At 44.2% G+C, this 16,432-nt stretch overlaps 3 protein-coding genes across 4 annotated transcripts in view; 1 reads left to right on the plus strand and 2 right to left on the minus strand.

The window, feature by feature from the left end:
* Positions 1 to 3,301, minus strand: part of STARD9 (StAR related lipid transfer domain containing 9) — a gene marked incomplete at its 5' end in the record, with an annotated part of 97,171 nt that extends 93,870 nt beyond the window's left edge. Inside the window, one exon of the mRNA XM_084270444.1 lies at positions 3,255 to 3,301. Coding sequence (XP_084126570.1) covers positions 3,255 to 3,301 — 47 coding nt within the window. The remainder of the gene's footprint in view (positions 1 to 3,254) is intronic.
* A 2,684-nt stretch (positions 3,302 to 5,985) lies between these two features.
* Positions 5,986 to 10,453, minus strand: HAUS2 (HAUS augmin like complex subunit 2). Its single transcript, XM_084270530.1, has 6 exons — positions 10,135 to 10,453; positions 9,303 to 9,395; positions 7,903 to 7,972; positions 6,970 to 7,102; positions 6,618 to 6,726; positions 5,986 to 6,480 (listed from the first exon to the last, which is right to left on the minus strand). The coding sequence occupies exons 1-6, from the start codon at positions 10,423 to 10,425 to the stop codon at positions 6,331 to 6,333; spliced, it is 846 nt and encodes a 281-aa protein (XP_084126656.1). The 5' UTR covers positions 10,426 to 10,453; the 3' UTR covers positions 5,986 to 6,330.
* Positions 10,454 to 10,478: 25 nt separating this feature from the next.
* On the plus strand, positions 10,479 to 16,102 carry LRRC57 (leucine rich repeat containing 57). Of its 2 annotated transcripts, XM_084270532.1 has the most exons (6): positions 10,479 to 10,558; positions 11,261 to 11,386; positions 12,587 to 12,722; positions 13,764 to 14,032; positions 14,495 to 14,680; positions 15,268 to 16,102. In XM_084270532.1, exons 2-6 carry the CDS (start codon positions 11,303 to 11,305, stop codon positions 15,307 to 15,309), a joined length of 717 nt encoding a protein of 238 aa, XP_084126658.1. In that variant the 5' UTR covers positions 10,479 to 10,558; positions 11,261 to 11,302; the 3' UTR covers positions 15,310 to 16,102. The 2 variants fall into 2 exon arrangements, with proteins under 2 accessions (XP_084126658.1, XP_084126657.1); XM_084270531.1 differs by lacking the exon at positions 15,268 to 16,102 and having other exon boundaries at positions 14,495 to 15,128.
* The last annotated feature ends 330 nt before the right edge of the window (positions 16,103 to 16,432 follow it).

Here is a 16,432-nt window from a genome sequence, read left to right on the forward strand (position 1 = left end):
CAATTTATAGTACCCATTCAAGCTTCCATATTTCATTCTGAAGGGGAAAGGTATTTACACAGAACAAGTGCCCATATAACCAAAAAGTATCAAATATTTTTTAGTATGTAGAACAGTAAATGCATAATAAAGACCTTTTTTTACAGCAATGTGACTCCAGGGGACACATTTGAGGGAGCTTCCTCCCAGGACAACACTTTGGTGATAGAAAAAAAATCGCTTAGTCTGTTACAGAATGAGGGATGGCATTATGAAGAACATTGGCTACAAGCTATTTAAAGTTTAGGCAAAGGAAAAACCTTCTGCATTCTGTATAACTGTACTTGCTTTATGACTGTCGGGGATTATTTGCTCATAGGAGCTCTCTGTCAAAGAATGCATTGTGATGGGCGCCATACGGCCACAGAACAAAAAGGCCACTCTTTGCTTTATGCTAAATAACCACTAGAAGACATGATTAATATGGTTTGTTACAAAAAGGAAGCTTAAAACAAAAAGCAGGATTCTATGAACTCCCATATTAGCAGACCTTTTAACACCTGAATATCCTGTATATTTTAAGATGCAAAACCATCATTCATCTGCTATTGTAACTTAAGTGAAAAGAAGCAATGAGCAAGTGAAGTTTGTGTGATAGTCTAGAAACAACCAGCTAACCCTCTAGTTCTAGCCTTTGCCTGCAGCTTTTCAATTTTTCAGTACTCTTAAAAAAACCCAAAGTCTAATATCTTTGGCTGGAACTGCAATTGTGCGTGCTACAGTACTTCAGCCCAGTTGAACTGAACTTTTGTTGTGGGAAGTTTTTCTTTGTAAAGCACCTGAGAGATCCAAAGAGTTCTGGCAACCTGGGTACCTGCTAGAGGCATGGTGTGTGTACATGGGGCAGGGGGGGTGAGAGGTTTGTGTGACCACAATATAGAAGTGGTATGAGAAGCTGGCATAGAAAGAGCAGGCCCTTATCCCCACCGAGAGCTTCAATCCCCTCAGTCTCCGTCAGGGCTACTTTAAGCCTTTATATATTTGCTATCTGCCTTGAAGTCATTACATATGGAAAATTTTACTCAAGGCTAGAAAGCAAGTTCTAATGTCAGAGCCGGCACAGAGAGCATCCAATCACCTCCCCTTCCCTTTTATAAAATACAAAAATCCCATCTCAAAACACTTCTGCCGGCCTCACCTGCAGCAACACAGTGCAAGGAATAAACGGCCTCGTGCCTTTGGGGTCAGAAGCCACAGGACTGGCCTCTGCCTCCCTACCCCATCAGTTACACTGCCACAGGTAGAGTAGATGGAATTATTTAAGTCTCTTCTCACATCGCCTCCTGGTTCTCCACTCCCACCTTCCTACAAACATTCCCATTGCAGCGCCAGATTAGCTTCTCTCACAGGCCTGCGTGAGGACGTCCACCTTTCTGATCCCTCCCTCCTCTCCCATATATACTCCTGACCAAACAGCCTGCCCAGTTTTCCCAGTTTTCCTGTTATACCACACCTTACCTAACAGAGCTACAGGCACTGTGTAACGGCTGTAGTTATCTGTGCACCATTACACTCTTCCTACCCATCAGGGAAGAAACATTAAGACAGACATTCCTCACCATGAAGGATCTGGTGAGAAGGAAAATTACACCCCTGCCAATTCAGTTATCAGCCTCTCTTCCCCAGCTGCTGCAAAAGGCTCATTTGAACTTGTTATAACAGGAGACCCTACTAAATTCACTACATAATTGCAAATAGGCAGCCAAATGTTACTGGGGAAGAAACAAACACATCACTGACTGCACAGTGAAATACATTACCAAGACAGACTTTAAAATACTTTAATCTTCACTAAAATCTACAAGACTGAGCCCAAAGGGCCCTATGGTCTGGATGCCTTAAAATCATTAAGAAATTTAATGTTCATACTTAGCAGTTGCATACTGATTGTTGCGGGGGGGGGGGGGGGGGGGGGGGAGGTAGTGGTGTATTTCCAGAGAGCACAATGGCAATATATTTAACCAGTAAATACTAAGAATGACTAACAACACAGAAGAAAATAAAAATCAAAGAATGCCTTCAGCACTAGAGCAACACTAAGCAATGAAAGCCTAAACTTAGCTTCCTTCTGTGCTGCAACTCTTTTCATACAGTATGCCAGTACCTGTGAAAATCCTGTTCCATTCACAGCTGTGCAATAAATCAGAACACCATTACTCAATCTGGTTCTTAACGACATTATAGACAAAATATTTCTTTAATCTGCTAGCTGTGAGTTACTAGCTAATTTATTGAAATCTATTTAAAACTATTCTTTCAAAATCAGCTGTTTTGTAAGTTGCTTTCTAACTTTTTATATTTAAGGCTAGCAGATTTGCTTTTTGACTCTTATTAAACTCTCTCTTGCAAAAAAACCATAGCCAAGTAAGACTTTAAGAGTGAAAAATATGCTACTGTATGGCTGGCCAAACGATTAGGCTGGTTTTCAGGCTGGCAGTTCCTCAAGAATCATTTTCTCTACTACATGAAAAGAGTTCTTTATCACAGAAGCCGGTGCGGTCAGAAGACAACAGGAGGGGTTCATGCTAAAACAGAAAGGCAGCACCAAACCCAAGCCCAGCCTGCAGAGCTCGTACACACTTCCAACCCTTTCTGCCTGAAGTGCCATAGCGTTCCTCTAACAGAGGAATAAGTAACCCGCCACTCAAATTGTGGCTGTTGGATTTTCCTCTTTCTTCTCCTTCCTGAACTTCCACAGCCTGCAAGGTCCGAATCATGCACTGTACCCCAACACCACCGTGCTACGGCACCCCCTTGTTTATGGGAGCTGTCTTCAGGCCGTATCATTTGGCTTTTGGGGTTTCCATTGGAGCCGAGCAAGCCAGGGAGGGAACGGGGCTGAGCGACAATGGGAATATCCGGCTCTGCCTCCCGCTGGAAAAAACAGCCACAACAACATCACCCGGGGACGAGGAGATTCCCTCACACCGGAGGGGGCAAGCGTCCTGGTTTGGGGGGCTCGGGAAGAGGGAAGACAGCCCAACGGCTCCAGCGGGGGGCTTTCCCAAGGAAACTCTCCAAGCTGCTTAGTGACCCCCAAAGTCCTGCCGCGCCTCGTACCTTCCCGTTAAGCCCCCCGCGCCCGCCGTCCCTCCCGCGGCCCCAGCGAAGCGATCCCGTCCCCGCTGACAGGACCTGCAACATTCCGCCGCCTCTCCCGGCCGCCCCGTATCTGCCCCGGCACCCCGCCATCCCCTCTCCGCGCCCCGCCACACCTTTTGCTCAGAGGCCGGACCCGCACGGCCACCTTGACGTTAGCCATGACTCCGCTCACGCTCGGCCGCCCGCGCCCCAGCCCCGCATCGCGACTCCCCCGGAGCCCGGGGAGGAGCGGAGCCGCCCGCCCCGCCCCGCCGCTGAGGGGTGGAGAGGGCAGGGAGGGCCTGTCCGGGCCCAGGCGGGCCCCGCGGGGACGGGAGGGGAACCTCTTCGGGCGGAGAGGAGGGGTTCCGGGAAAACTCTCCCCAAAGCAGCCGCGCAGGAGCCCCTCCTGCACCCAAGCCGAATTTTCCTCACAAATTAGGTCCGCCTGGGCGAGCGGGATCTCCAGACTAAGAGTGGTTTCAAGCTTAAAATCGCCAGGGCTGCCCTTGCTCCCCCCACCCAATTCTCTTCTCAGCAGTTTAACGACAGAGATTTCACTTCAGCTTTAATGCCAATGGCCCGATTCGATGGGTGCTGCCGTGAAGGCTCTCAGGAGGGACTGCACAAGAGAAACCAGTTTGTATCAGAAGTAAAAGACTGCCAGTCTAATCCTACGCCTGTTCAATCACATTTCTTGTCCCAGTAACGGCAGGCAGGCAGCAAACCAGCATCGCTTTAGGTGCAAAACGTTCCACATTTCATCAGTTCGACAGTAACATAAAGAAATATCCCTTCCTTACCAGTGCCAAAGGAAAGCTCTCAAGTGGTTTAAATTCATTTGAAAACCTCCCAATCATTGTGGGCTGCATTTATTGCATAAAATAAAAATTTGAAGCTTCTGAAGAACTATCATTTAAATCAATGTCAAGCTGTTGCACCGATAAAGATTTTTTCACTTACCAAAACCACCAAAAGTTTTAAATAATTGCTTTCAGACTATCGTCTGTCAGCGACCGCCACAGCTGTGAAGCTGAGAGAGCAATCAGAGCTGGCTGAGGGTACAAGCAAGATGCCAGGCTCAAGGGACAATTCCTGCTCTTTTTTTTTTTCCGAACATCTGGTTTTGCACTTCAAAATTAGAAACTCTGAGATACATCTGTATGTAATTTGGAATGTTTTAAGGTCCATTTAAACAACTTCTGTTTATATTTTAACAGTACTATTTATTTAGTTTAAGTGCAGTTCTTCTCGTGAGACAAATTGCCTTAAGCTCTAGAAGCATTAAATCTAAATGAAAAAGATACCACTAAACAGAAACCTTCTTAAGTATGGAGGGATCCTTTGCACCCACCACAGAGATGCTAAAATAAACTTCTACGAGCCATGAATCACTGTTTATTTGAATAGATTTGTCCCTTAAATTGTACTAAAGAATGAATTGATGTGTCAGTGGCAATCAATACTAGTTAAATTCCATCTCAGCAGTCAACTTCCCAATAATGTACACAGTAAAAGCAGAAATATGCTTGACTCTTTGTGATATAATTCTTCATTTTAAGGAATTGTAAAGAAACAATCTAACTAGAAATGTTGTTTTAATCCTGTTTCTTGAAGCATTTAAATTACGGCAGCTTTAATTTTCCTGACGTAAATCGTCGCCATAAGACAATGAGAGGTTAAGCCTGTGATAGAGAGATGCACAGGACAGTGATTCCAGAAGTCCTGGTTCTGTTTCTTCCCATTTCACAGACTGTGCAAAGCTTTTTCAGTAAAAATGTTGTCTCCTCCTCTGCAGTTGTGTGGAAGCCCTTTATTTACACATCCGTAATGACAGTGATGTAGGACTTCACACTCAAGTCCTGAGATGACATACAGTAGATGTTGACATAAACATCCCACTGGAGTTTATGGGAGTCACGCTGGCTTGTAGTCTGAGATCCTACCTACTGACCTCTACTTGGCTAAAACGGAATTGTTTCTAGGCTCTGAGGTTCTCTCATCAGTAGAAGGGAACATGAGCTGCACTTACAGACTCTGCCAGAGAAGCATTAAGCCACGCTCTGCGACAGCACATGCAGCAGAACCATGTGGTCCCCAAAGATCGAAATGGGATTCTCAGAAAATTTCAAATACAGACTAAGGCAGTTACAAGCAACTCAGATCAGAGCATGCTCTAGCAGAGCAGCAAACACTTCTTCCTTAATTCTACTCCAAGTTTTTACGACATAGACAGACAAGGCTCAGTGGAAGTTGTGGGGTACTGAGCCACCTACTGGCTGCTTTAGAAGACATCCTCCTCAAAACCAGGAATTAACAGGTTGGATATATGGTGAATCCAGATGACACAAACGATACAGCAGTAGAAAGGAATGCACCTGCACCACTTCCAGTTTGCTGGAATCATGAATACAAAACCAGACATCCTCCCAAGACAACCGACTGCCCGGGGTGATAGATGCCCTGACAGTGATGTTTTACTAACACATCTTCTCGTGCCACAGAAGTTGCTCAGGTTGAGGACTGGAACAACCAACGCTTGTTGCGCTGCAAATAATCACGCTCATGGAACAAGAGTTCCAGTTGAAAGGGGCACTGAAGGTAGGGAAAGCAACAGAAAATGAGAGACTGAAGAACACATTTATCGCTATCATAGAGATGTGGTTTGCAAATAAGACAACCTGCAATGCATCACCAAGTTCATTCCCTGCTTTCCCACACAACACATCACAGCCACAATAAACTGTAACTTAAAACTGGTTTGATTTCTTGGTTGAAACCCCTGTGGAAGCATAAGCTGGGACCTAAGACTTCCTTATAAAAACCTCTAAGAACAGTGCAAAGCGAAAACCAAAGAAACCAAGCTCTTGAAATATAGTGCTTTTATTGAAACATTATAGTGACATACAAACCCCAACATTTATAGAAATGAACACAGACACTATACCAAATGCATAAGAAATGCCCAAATTTGCATTGATACAGGTTCAATGGAATCCTAAAGTTTCAAAAAGGAACTCTGTAACAGTCTTCTCAGCAGTCTTCCTATGCACTGTGGTTCATTGTCCTTTTTGTTTTGGTGGGCTTTTTCTTTAGCAGTTGGAGAACAGAAATACAACTACCTACAAAATCCCCACTGGATACAACTACGTCATACTTTTCATCTGAGGCTGTAAAATGGTAGTCCTCTGAAAAGCCATCCTGGTTTTGTTAGGTTAAAGATAAGCCAAAGTCAAACTCAGTAGTGTTGCAGATGCTGTCAGAATACACTTCATTTTGCACTTCCCTCCATTTCATTATTGATTCTGTCAGCTCCTCCAACTCCATCATGAGCAGCTGTGCTTTTGACAAAGCAGTGTCCTGCAGCAGAAGAGAGTTGCATTTTATTTCCATACATACTGTCAGTCTAGTAGGACGCAAAAACAACCTAAACAATCAAACAGCATTGAATTCTTAGTGCTCAAGGAGAAAGAAGGCTCAGTCCTTTTGCTACTCACCATATTCCTCATGACAGTTGGTATCTGAGGGATGCTTCTTACAGTCTGCAAATGGCTTTCAAGCTTCTCAATCAAAGTCACAGCCTCAGTCAACAACTGTATTACACATCTGTAACCAAGATTAAGCCCATGACTCAAAAGTTGTGCAAAACAATGAGGATTTCACACTTCTCAATTCTTATGTCTTTCCTCTGTGGGTTCCCTCAGTCTTCTTCTCCATCTTTGTAAAAGTTTTTCTCTATTCCTCTCAATGGAAAAAAATGAATGAAAGCACATGCTTTTTACTGCCTACTAGTTCAAATAATTTGGACTCATGCAAATAAAAAAGAGAAATTATTTTCTATATGCCTACTTGTGGTAAGTTGCCTCAATAGGCAGGCTGTCTTGACATCTGGGCTCCAGCAACCTCTTCCTCAGAGCCTTCTCCTCTTTCAATACAGCTTCCAAGTGCTCATTCATATCTTGCAAAATCTTGTATTTTTCACCTATGAAACGAAATAGCAAAGTTAAAACCATTGCACTGCTAAAACAGGAGACAAATTTCTTCTGGACAAAGTCAGAAAGAAAAAGTCTGATCTATCACACTGAACAGCTTACACACAGGTATCATTAATCAGAATTACTTTGGTTCGAGCATATAGGACTTATTATCAGCATGCACCTCAAAGCCTTATCTTTTTACAGGTACAGCTTTGTTAAACTGTTTTACATTATATGTAATAGTTTTAAGTAAAGTGTCTTTGAGATGAAGCCAATTTCTTAAGCTATAGCATAGCACTGAAGTCTTACAATAGACTTCACTAGCCTAACACAGTAGTGGCAAGCTACAATGTTTTTAAGCATCCATCAAATCATGTGGGAAAAGTGCAAAGTAATAAAGAAAGGAATACATATGCTCCTGAAAGATTGAAATAAAAATCAAGTAATTTAAGGGACACGCAGATACAGAAGAAATACACCGAAAAGCAGCAAAGTAGCAGACAGGCCCAAGGAAGCAAATAACATTACTGATTATCTCAGAACTCCTGAGGCTCCACAAACACCTTACACCTGCACACCCTCCCACCACCCCTTTTCCTTTTTGTTTTTGAGAATTAGTTATACACTAAGACAGCCCAGGGTGTCAAGTAGCATGGAAGGGGTAATAAAAGCCCTGCCATCTCTAACAAGCTATCCAGTGGAGACAGCTGCAGTAACTCCTACAAGCGTCACATAGTTGGAACATTAATCCACCAGTAAAATCATTTAACCACCCTTGTTTTTCCTAAAACACAACTGCACCTACCTAAGTAAAAAGGGTGAGCAATATCTGCTGTCTCCTTCTCCAACTGCAGAATTTCAATTTTCAGTTTCTTCTGCAACAGTAACAACATCAAATGAAAAGTCATCTTTAGCATACTTGTACAGATACTGCTGCCTCTCTTGGGGCAGGGAAGGAAGTAGAAAGGGAGAAAAGGAGGAGGATTGGGGAGAGCACAAGTGTGAAAGAGCAAGCCTTTGCATGAGAGCATGTTACCGTGCCCCTCTCTAGTGTTTCTACTAACAGCTGGGCATTTTTTAGTCAATAGGAAAAAGGTTGTCTAGGGAAAAAGCAAAACACAAACTAAACTATTTGATGATTTATTAGGAATTGGTACTAGAAAAGACAGTTAATTCCTACTACCCCAAAACATACATCTCCTACAAAGTAGTTTCCTAGTCCACACTCTACTAAAGCGCCTCTCACAGCCCCAAGCCTCCTCCTTCTGGCCAAGGCTGGTTAGTGTTGTGTTGGGTTTTTTAGCTGCAAGAAGCTCCCAGGTGGATCTCCTAGCTTGAACTCTTACCGATGATAAACCAGCACAAGAGCAGCAGATACTTGTGGCTGACTTGGATAGACAAGAGAAGATTGAGGGAAGAATAGAAGAGGATAACACATCAGTCTCTCAGCACGCACAGAGAAGCAATGATTTACTTCTCTTGATTACCAAGGACAAAAATAAAACCCACCTCACATATCACACCAAACATCTGTCAGAGATACTTTGCATGCGAAGGCTTCAAGCATAGGAGGGTAAGTAACCACCTTACTGAGAGCTGGAAACTCTTTGTGTGATTGAATAAATGCAGCTTTTGTACCAGTGAACAAAAGCTCAGAAAACCAATGTGGGGTCCAGCAGCCAAAAAGCCTTACTGAAACCAGTGAGACAAATTCATCATCTCCTCTTTTGGAGAATGAATTCAATAGCTGGCAGCATCCTGTACTGATCAGAAGGAAAAAAAGCAATCTCAAAAAATACATGCCAACAGCAAATTGGGGCAATGGGAAATGACTGAGTTTCTCTATTGCTAACAAACAAAATTGTCTAGTTACCTATAAACACATTTTTCTGGATATAAGTTAACTATGAAGACTTATTTGTTCTTCCAAAAATTTCAGGTAATACTTCAAAGATGCAAGTTGCTGCATCCTTCCAGTTATACTGAGAACTTCTGTTTGAAGATTTTGTTCTTTTCTTTATGACAATTCAGCTCATTGGGGAAAACATGCTATTAAACAGCAGAACTGTTAAAAAAAAAAAATCCAATGACCAACCCCAAAACATAAACTGATAGCACCCTGCAGTCCACCATCTCATCAGGTGCCATTTATTATCCCTAAGCATCGAAGCACTGCATGTATGCTGACAACAGCCACGGCCATACCTCATTGATTTCAGCTTCAATGTCTGCCATTCTTTCCACCTCTGAGAATTTCAAGAAGCAGGGGTCATTCTTACGGGTCAAATCCAATGTCTCCTGTGAAAGGAAAACGGCAAGGAAAGTGCAGTCAGAAGCAAGAACCTATCAGGCAAATTCCCAGGGTTGGCTTTTAAAAGTCTAAAGCTTCTGTTAATCTCCTGCGCTGCGCAATGCGGTAGCTTTCAACTGAACAGCTTCTAGAATATCACCATTATTTGCAGAAAAAGAACATGAGGAGAATAACTTTTCATAAAAGGCAGTATGACAGCTGTCCCAATGAATGATAGTGGCTTGGTTGCTGCTGGGACATGCTCTTCTCTGATGGCCAGCGATAGGGGCAACATGTGCAACCTGGAGCATAGCAGGTTCCCTGTCAACATAAGGAGAAACTTTGTCACTGCGAGGGTGACGGAACCCTGGGACAGGCTGCCCAGAGCGGTTGGGGAGTCTCCTTCTCTGGAGACATTCAAACCCCCCTGGGTGCGTTCCTGTGGGATTTAGTCTGGGTGACCCTGCTCTGGCAGGGGGGCTGGACTAGATGATCGCTTGAGGTCGCCTCCAACGCCCGATATTCCCCGTGAACAGCCTCACGCCCGCGCTCCAGAAAACACGCAGTGGAAGGCAGGCGCGGTCACCCCCCGCAAGGAAAGCCGCCGCCAACCCGCACCTGCCGTCGGGACGCCGACGCTTGAGGGATGGGCCCAGAGGGCTGGAGACAGCCGGGGCACCTCACCCGCGGCTTCTCCAACCCTTCACCGCAGGCAGTCCTTCGGCCACCGTTCCCCCGAGCCCTTACCTGGCTCACGATCCCCCTCGCCAGGCAGCCCGCCAGCAGGGCGGCCGCTGCCGTAGGATACTCCCCCTTCCTGGAGGGGCCGGCGGCTGCGGTGCCTCTCTCTTCCTCGGCGCCGCTCAGTTTCTCCCTGCCCCTCGCGCCTCGGCGGTACCCCAGGCTCGGCGTCCTGCGAGCGGGCCCGAGCGGATTATCGGCCTTCGTCACCAAGTCGGAGCGGCTGTACCCCGCTATCCTGGGTGCCCCGGATTCCGCGGTGACCGCCCACCTCTGAGGAATGCGGGCGGTCGCCATATTGAGAGTGACAGGAAAGGGGAGGCGACACGCGTCCGGTTCCGGGGCAGCCGGTAAATGCTCTGGAGGCGTCGGTTCTCGAAGGGCGTAGGCGGAGCAGGGCGCGGGGGGCTCCGCCGCCGCGCAGCGTTAGGTGAGTTGTGCCGGGCCGAGCCAATGGCCCCGCCGGAGCCTCCCGCGGGGCTGGGGCGACGCTCGAGCGGCGCCGGTGCGACTGAGGCAGCCAGGACAGGGTTGAGGCAGAGGGACCAAGGCGAGCAGCAGGTCAGCGGTGGCTTCGCCCCTTGCCGAGGGTCCCACCGACCCGCTCCTAAGTGTCGAGACGAGCAGTGCTTCTCCCAGAGTCCTCACCCCGACTGTTAAACGCTGGCTAATCGGCTCTGTTCCCCGCCTCCCGGCCGCACAGCTGGCGCCGGTCGTTCGGCCTGTAACCGGGTGTAGTGTGTCTTGGGGATTAATCCCTGCCGGGTTGCGGGGAGTGGATGTCGGGTGTCGAGTCCGCAAGCGAGAGAAACGTTCCCAGAGAAGGGAGTGGAGCTGGAGTGCCGAGAGCGGGCCAGTGCTGGTGGGTATCCCAGTATCCCTGCCAGTCTCTGCCACCGGGCTTTGAAAGAGGCAGAACATGGGAGGTGTGTGCAGTTTTCCCTGCTTAGCTTTAACTGTTTTTGTGGCATCATTCCAGTATTCAAACTGACGCCATGAAGGCACCTTAAGCTAAGTCAGTGTTCTTGAGTTCTAGGTTCCAGAGGAAGAGGGTTGGGTACGTTTTGGTGCTTGCAGTGCTGAAGGCAGTACAGGTGAAATGACTTTCTTTCACGTGGTTTTTTTTTCACAGAGGCTTTGGATTGCAGTTTTCTGGTGTGGAATAACTGTTAGGATGGGAAACAGCGCATTAAAAGCCCACCTGGAGACAGCACAGAAAACTGGTGTGTTCCAGCTGACGGGAAAGGGACTTACAGAGGTAACGTAGCTGTGGTGGAACTGTGACTGTGTGAGTGACTGGTGCTCCTGGAGAGAAATTCCCAATTCCTCATTGCCATAATACACCAGGCACATGTATTTCTCAGAAATAGTGATGGGTAATATTTCAACATGTTCTTTTCTTTCTTGCTGAGCGGATTTTTGCTTGCACTGGCTTCTCATTTGAGAATTTGCCTGGCCAGGCATTTAGATACTTCTGAGTTTATGTTTTAGAGTGCATATATGTTCAAGAAGTACTGGTTATGATGTTGTGCATTTTAAAAAAGGGCTGTAAACTCAAGGGGGGAAAAAAGAGGAATTTTTGTAACTGTTATTGCCTAGAAAGATACTCCACAATTTGTCACATTTTGATACTTGCACTGTATTTAGTTGTAGTCCTAGGAATACTTTGTACGGGCTTTTCATCGGGATGCAAGTATCTTGAAGTTTGTTATATCAGAAATTGTCTTGCTTTGATTCAACTGCAGAAAACAGGTTGTTTTGGAACCGTCAGTTGAGTAACAATTCACAGGAGAGTGAAAATCACTCTATATCATAGCAATTTTTCATGAGTCTTCTGAAGTTATCTTCTTCCACTCACTAGCCTACCTCGTCCCTTTTCCTCTGCCAATGAAAGGAGAATCAAAACCACTGGTCTGTTGATGGTGATTGTAGGGTTTTTCTTTCTTTGGTTTTTTTTTCAGCTCAGGGCCTAGTACAGATTAAAATGTTAAGAGGATAAGAATAAGGAAAATCATTTACATCATTATTTAAAAAGGAAAGCAAGACAAAAATTTCTCAATCCTACTCTGCTAAAGCATGGAATTTTAACTGGCTGTAGAATATTTTTAAATGACAGGCATGTTTGAGACCCACACAAGACTAAAATAAACGAGCTTGTGTCACGGTATGCTTCCTTTTCCCTTTCTAATTTAAATTCTTTGGCTTAAAAACTACTCTTCCTAGATGTTAGACTGTCTCCTTTATATCCTTAACTTCTTAAGTTGAAAAAATCTTTTTTAAAAATACGTATTAAGCAAACTTGCCAACTTAGTTATGTGCTGTGGTGACTGGACATTGTGATACGTGTGACAGTACATAACAGCGATACAAATTTCAGTTAAAACTTTAAGCTGTGTGATTTGAACATTTGAAGTTGTACTGACTATTTAAATGCTGCATCTTTTTTTCTCCCCCTTAGTTTCCTGAAGATCTGCAGAAGCTCGCAAGCAACTTAAGGACAATAGACTTGTCAAACAACAAAATAGAGTTCTTGCCACCCCTCATTGGAAAATTTTCCTTTTTGAAGAGCCTTGTTCTAAACAACAACAAACTGAGTATGCCTACTAATTAATATCACAATAACCTGACTTCTCTGATCAGAAACTAAATTTACAGATTTTACTCTCACAGGACATAAATGGGGAGTTTAGGCACCTAAAGGGAAATCTTTGGAATTCGTGTACAGAAAAAAAAACAATCCACAAAACAAACCCACAAATTTTTCAAAACGGGTTGCCAACTCAGTTGTATTATCAGTTTTACAATGACACCAAGTACTTAAAGCCATAAAGCATTTCCATGCTATGACTCGTCCGCTCTGAAGGTTTAACAGTGTCAGGTGGTTTAGGACTTGTGTAGAGAACAGGTAATGAAGATGATGTGTAGAAAATGTTGCTGGCTGTTTGGTGGTGGTTATTGTTTCTGTTGGACAGATATCTGACTTTATGGAAAAACTAGGATGAAGAAACTGATTTTTTATGTGTTAATTGTGTATTCTCTACCTCTTTGAAAAACAGATGCAATTTAGAAACCTCTTTCACTCTGTTGTAGAACTCGGGGAGTTACATAACCTGAGTATAGCTCAGGTTATATATATATGTGCAGGTAGAATGAGGGGTGAATGAATGCCAGCAGAGGTCACCTGGCTTATGTGCTGGTATGGTATGAGTTATCTGAGAACTTACTTTTGAGTGAGTTGAGTAATACCTTTAAAGGGCTGCAGTAGACTTGAAGCTGTGAATTGTAGGGCACTTCAGATGTTGTAGGATATGCTGGCAAAGCTGTTAGTAAAGAGTATAATCCTCTCTCTATATAATCCTCTCAAAGTAGGCATTTCAGCCTGTGGAAGAGGCAAGGTCTGCTTTCTCTGCAGGTAATTTTTAAGGTATTTGTGGAAGATGGTTAAAAAGCATGTATTGTTAGTGGGCTTAAATGTCTATGCAGGGATCTGTGCCTTCATTGGAAAACAAAGGGAGGAATCCTGGGAGAAATTACTGTAATCCAGCCCTGTGTTCCACCCAGTTTATTTGAACTAAATGGGGGGTGAATATTTCCTACATTTTAGGTCATCTCTTTGTTCTGTCATTTATTTCCAGCTGCTTTACCTGAGGAGCTGTGTAAACTGAAAAAGCTGGAAGCGCTGCACTTGAATGGCAATCACTTGAGGCAGCTACCGGCTGCGTTTGGACAGCTTGCAGCTCTCAAAGCCCTGAGCCTGTCTGGAAACCAGCTGCGCACCGTGCCTGCACAGCTCTGCGCTCTTCGCCACCTGGATGTGGTGGATCTTTCCAGAAACCAGATCCAAAACGTACCTGACACTGTGGGAGAACTACAGGCTATTGAGCTCAATTTGAACCAGAACCAGGTGACTGAGATACTACAAGCGTGTAGATTTAGGACGTGGTTTAATCTAGACATAGCACATCCATGGATCACGAGCTCAGCACCATCAAACCTTTATAGCTAAAAACCATCTCCTGACCGCAGCAGAAATGAGGGATCGTAACTAGAATTTGTATATTGATACTTCCAACCACCTGATTTAATTAACTTAAATCCTGAATGCAATCATACAGAGAAATTACTTGAACAGTTCTTGAGTAGGAATCTGATAAGCAGATGTATAGGTTGCTGGTCATGGAAGAAAAAGAAGTTACATGAATTGCAGTTTTTGTTTAAACAATTATTGTTGCTTACAGTTTTAAGTAGTTACTGGTAATGTAGTTTGTTTACAGCATAAGCGTGTCATATTTGTCTGAAACACAAGTCATTTCAAGTAGTCATGGATCACTAAACTTCTAATCCTGTTTCTCTTGATTTCTACCAGATTTCCCAGATCTCTGTGCAGATCTCCCACTGCCCACGCCTCAAAGTCTTGCGTTTAGAAGAAAACTGTCTAGAACTCAGCATGCTTCCTCAGAGCATCCTGAGTGATTCCCAGATCTCACTGCTTGCAGTAGAAGGTAACCTGTTTGAGATCAAGAAACTCAGAGAACTGGAAGGTTATGACAAGGTTTGTGTGTCTTTTTGGTCTTTTTTTTTTTTTTTTCTTTCAATGAAGTTTCTGGTGAAGTCCTTCCCCAGTACCTCCTCACCATACTAAGCTTCTGCCCTGGGGGATAAAAGCAGTCTCTCCTGGTATTGTCACTGGTGCTGGATTTTTAACGAACCTCTGGAAAGTATTGCAAGAGCTGTTCAAAGATTCACCTTCTTAGGATGAGGGATCAGCGGTCTTTCGTCGGCATCTTTTGAAAGAGTAGCTAATGATGGCAGGAGTGTGTCTTCACCTTAGGACAGAACGTAACAGATGCTTCCTGTTATGCTGCATTCTTGGCTGTTATTGTTCAGCCCTAACACTTAAGCTGACTGTAGAGCACTGTGAGGACTCGCTAGAATATTCATCTGAATTATAGCCAGTGGCAGAAAGGATTTGGTTTGTGGGTTAGTTTGTTTTTTTTTAATTAAAGCTCTGAAGGTTGTGTCTGGGAAATGCAAATATGCTTTACATGCTGAGTGCTGCTGGAGCAGAAGCCTAGCTGCTTTCAGAAGCAAATCTTGCATTAATTTCTGAATCTGAAGAGTGTTTTGTTTTCTTTGTAGTACATGGAACGATTCACAGCTACAAAGAAGAAGTTTGCATGATGCTTATTCTGACCCTACTTATTCCCAGTAAGAAGACTTAGTGACTGAAGCTCCTGCTTCACCAACTTAAATCAAGACTCATGAAGATGATGGGAGTACTCCTCATCTGGTAGTCTGATGCGGTCTGTGGAGACCCCATGGAATAAACTTGAACTGGACAACATGGGTAGTGAAGTGATGAACCTGCCTGGGGCCAGTTTTGATTTCTGTGCCACTATAGCTTATTAATACAACACATGTTCTTCTTGGTCAGGGCTTGTTCTTGCACAGAAGAAGGGAATGAGCATTCCAAACTTGCCGGTTCCCTTTTGTGAGGAAGCTGGCTGTTTATTGGTAACAGAATTATTTCTCCTGGAAACACTTTTCCATGACAGCATGTGGAAGTTCTAGCACCAAGGCAGGTCTGAAACACTGCATTAAGCACTATTCTACAGAGAACTTTCACAGATGAGGTTTTAGTGTATAGCCTGATTAAGTTTTTTTTATGAAACACGAAGAGTTAGGGCTAAGTGTTTTATTAATTGCTTCCAGTAAAGCACCATGGTTTGAGCACCCTTCCTATTTTCCTGTACAGGCTTTCTTTCCCTTTAAGCAAGAATTGCACTACAGTCCACTTCTGCTTGAGCTGTATCAAAAATGAGGGTCACCTTCCATGTATTCAGTAAAAATACGTACTGCTGGATAATATTACACCCTTACACCAACTCCTAGTGTAGAGAGCACTGCTGAAAGCTTTAGTTGTCAGCCTCCTGCTGCTGCCTTACGGAACAGAAGCACCTAGAAAGACCTAAACATGGATGCAAATATATTAACTTATACTGAAAATGTACTTCTTTTAGTAAATTATTTTCAGAAAAAAAGACCCAGTTTGCATTTATTTGGTGTAACTGCTGCTGTTGTCACTTCAACAAGTAACACTCAAGCTCTCACTGCACACAGTCACCTTGAAAACCAAGTACCTCACTTGTTGGTAGCAGCTGTACTTCTGTTGCTCTGAGAAAGGGGGGGCTTTGACCATATCAACACTGTAATGTGTACTGCATGCTGAAAACAGGAAGTAGCAGCTATACTAAGCACAGTCGTGTCCTACAGGTAATCTTAACGTTACTGTTCTCTACTTCCG

The sequence above is a fragment of the Gallinula chloropus genome (genome assembly GCF_964237585.1).
Source record: "Gallinula chloropus genome assembly, chromosome: 14".
Lineage (NCBI taxonomy): Eukaryota > Metazoa > Chordata > Aves > Gruiformes > Rallidae > Gallinula > Gallinula chloropus.

Excerpts from the sequence above, each read along its gene's own strand:
- HAUS2 (XM_084270530.1), bottom strand. The coding sequence starts at position 10,425 with ATGGCGACCGCCCGCATTCCTCAGAGGTGGGCGGTCACCGCGGAATCC. Across the intron at positions 6,727-6,969 it reads ATTGAGGCAACTTACCACAA|ATGTGTAATACAGTTGTTGA; the intron begins GTAGGCATATAG and ends TCTTGGTTACAG. Across the intron at positions 6,481-6,617 it reads CAACTGTCATGAGGAATATG|GACACTGCTTTGTCAAAAGC; the intron begins GTGAGTAGCAAA and ends CTTCTGCTGCAG.
- LRRC57 (XM_084270531.1), top strand. The coding sequence starts at position 11,303 with ATGGGAAACAGCGCATTAAAAGCCCACCTGGAGACAGCACAGAAAACT. Across the intron at positions 11,387-12,586 it reads CGGGAAAGGGACTTACAGAG|TTTCCTGAAGATCTGCAGAA; the intron begins GTAACGTAGCTG and ends TCTCCCCCTTAG. Across the intron at positions 12,723-13,763 it reads TCTAAACAACAACAAACTGA|CTGCTTTACCTGAGGAGCTG; the intron begins GTATGCCTACTA and ends ATTTATTTCCAG.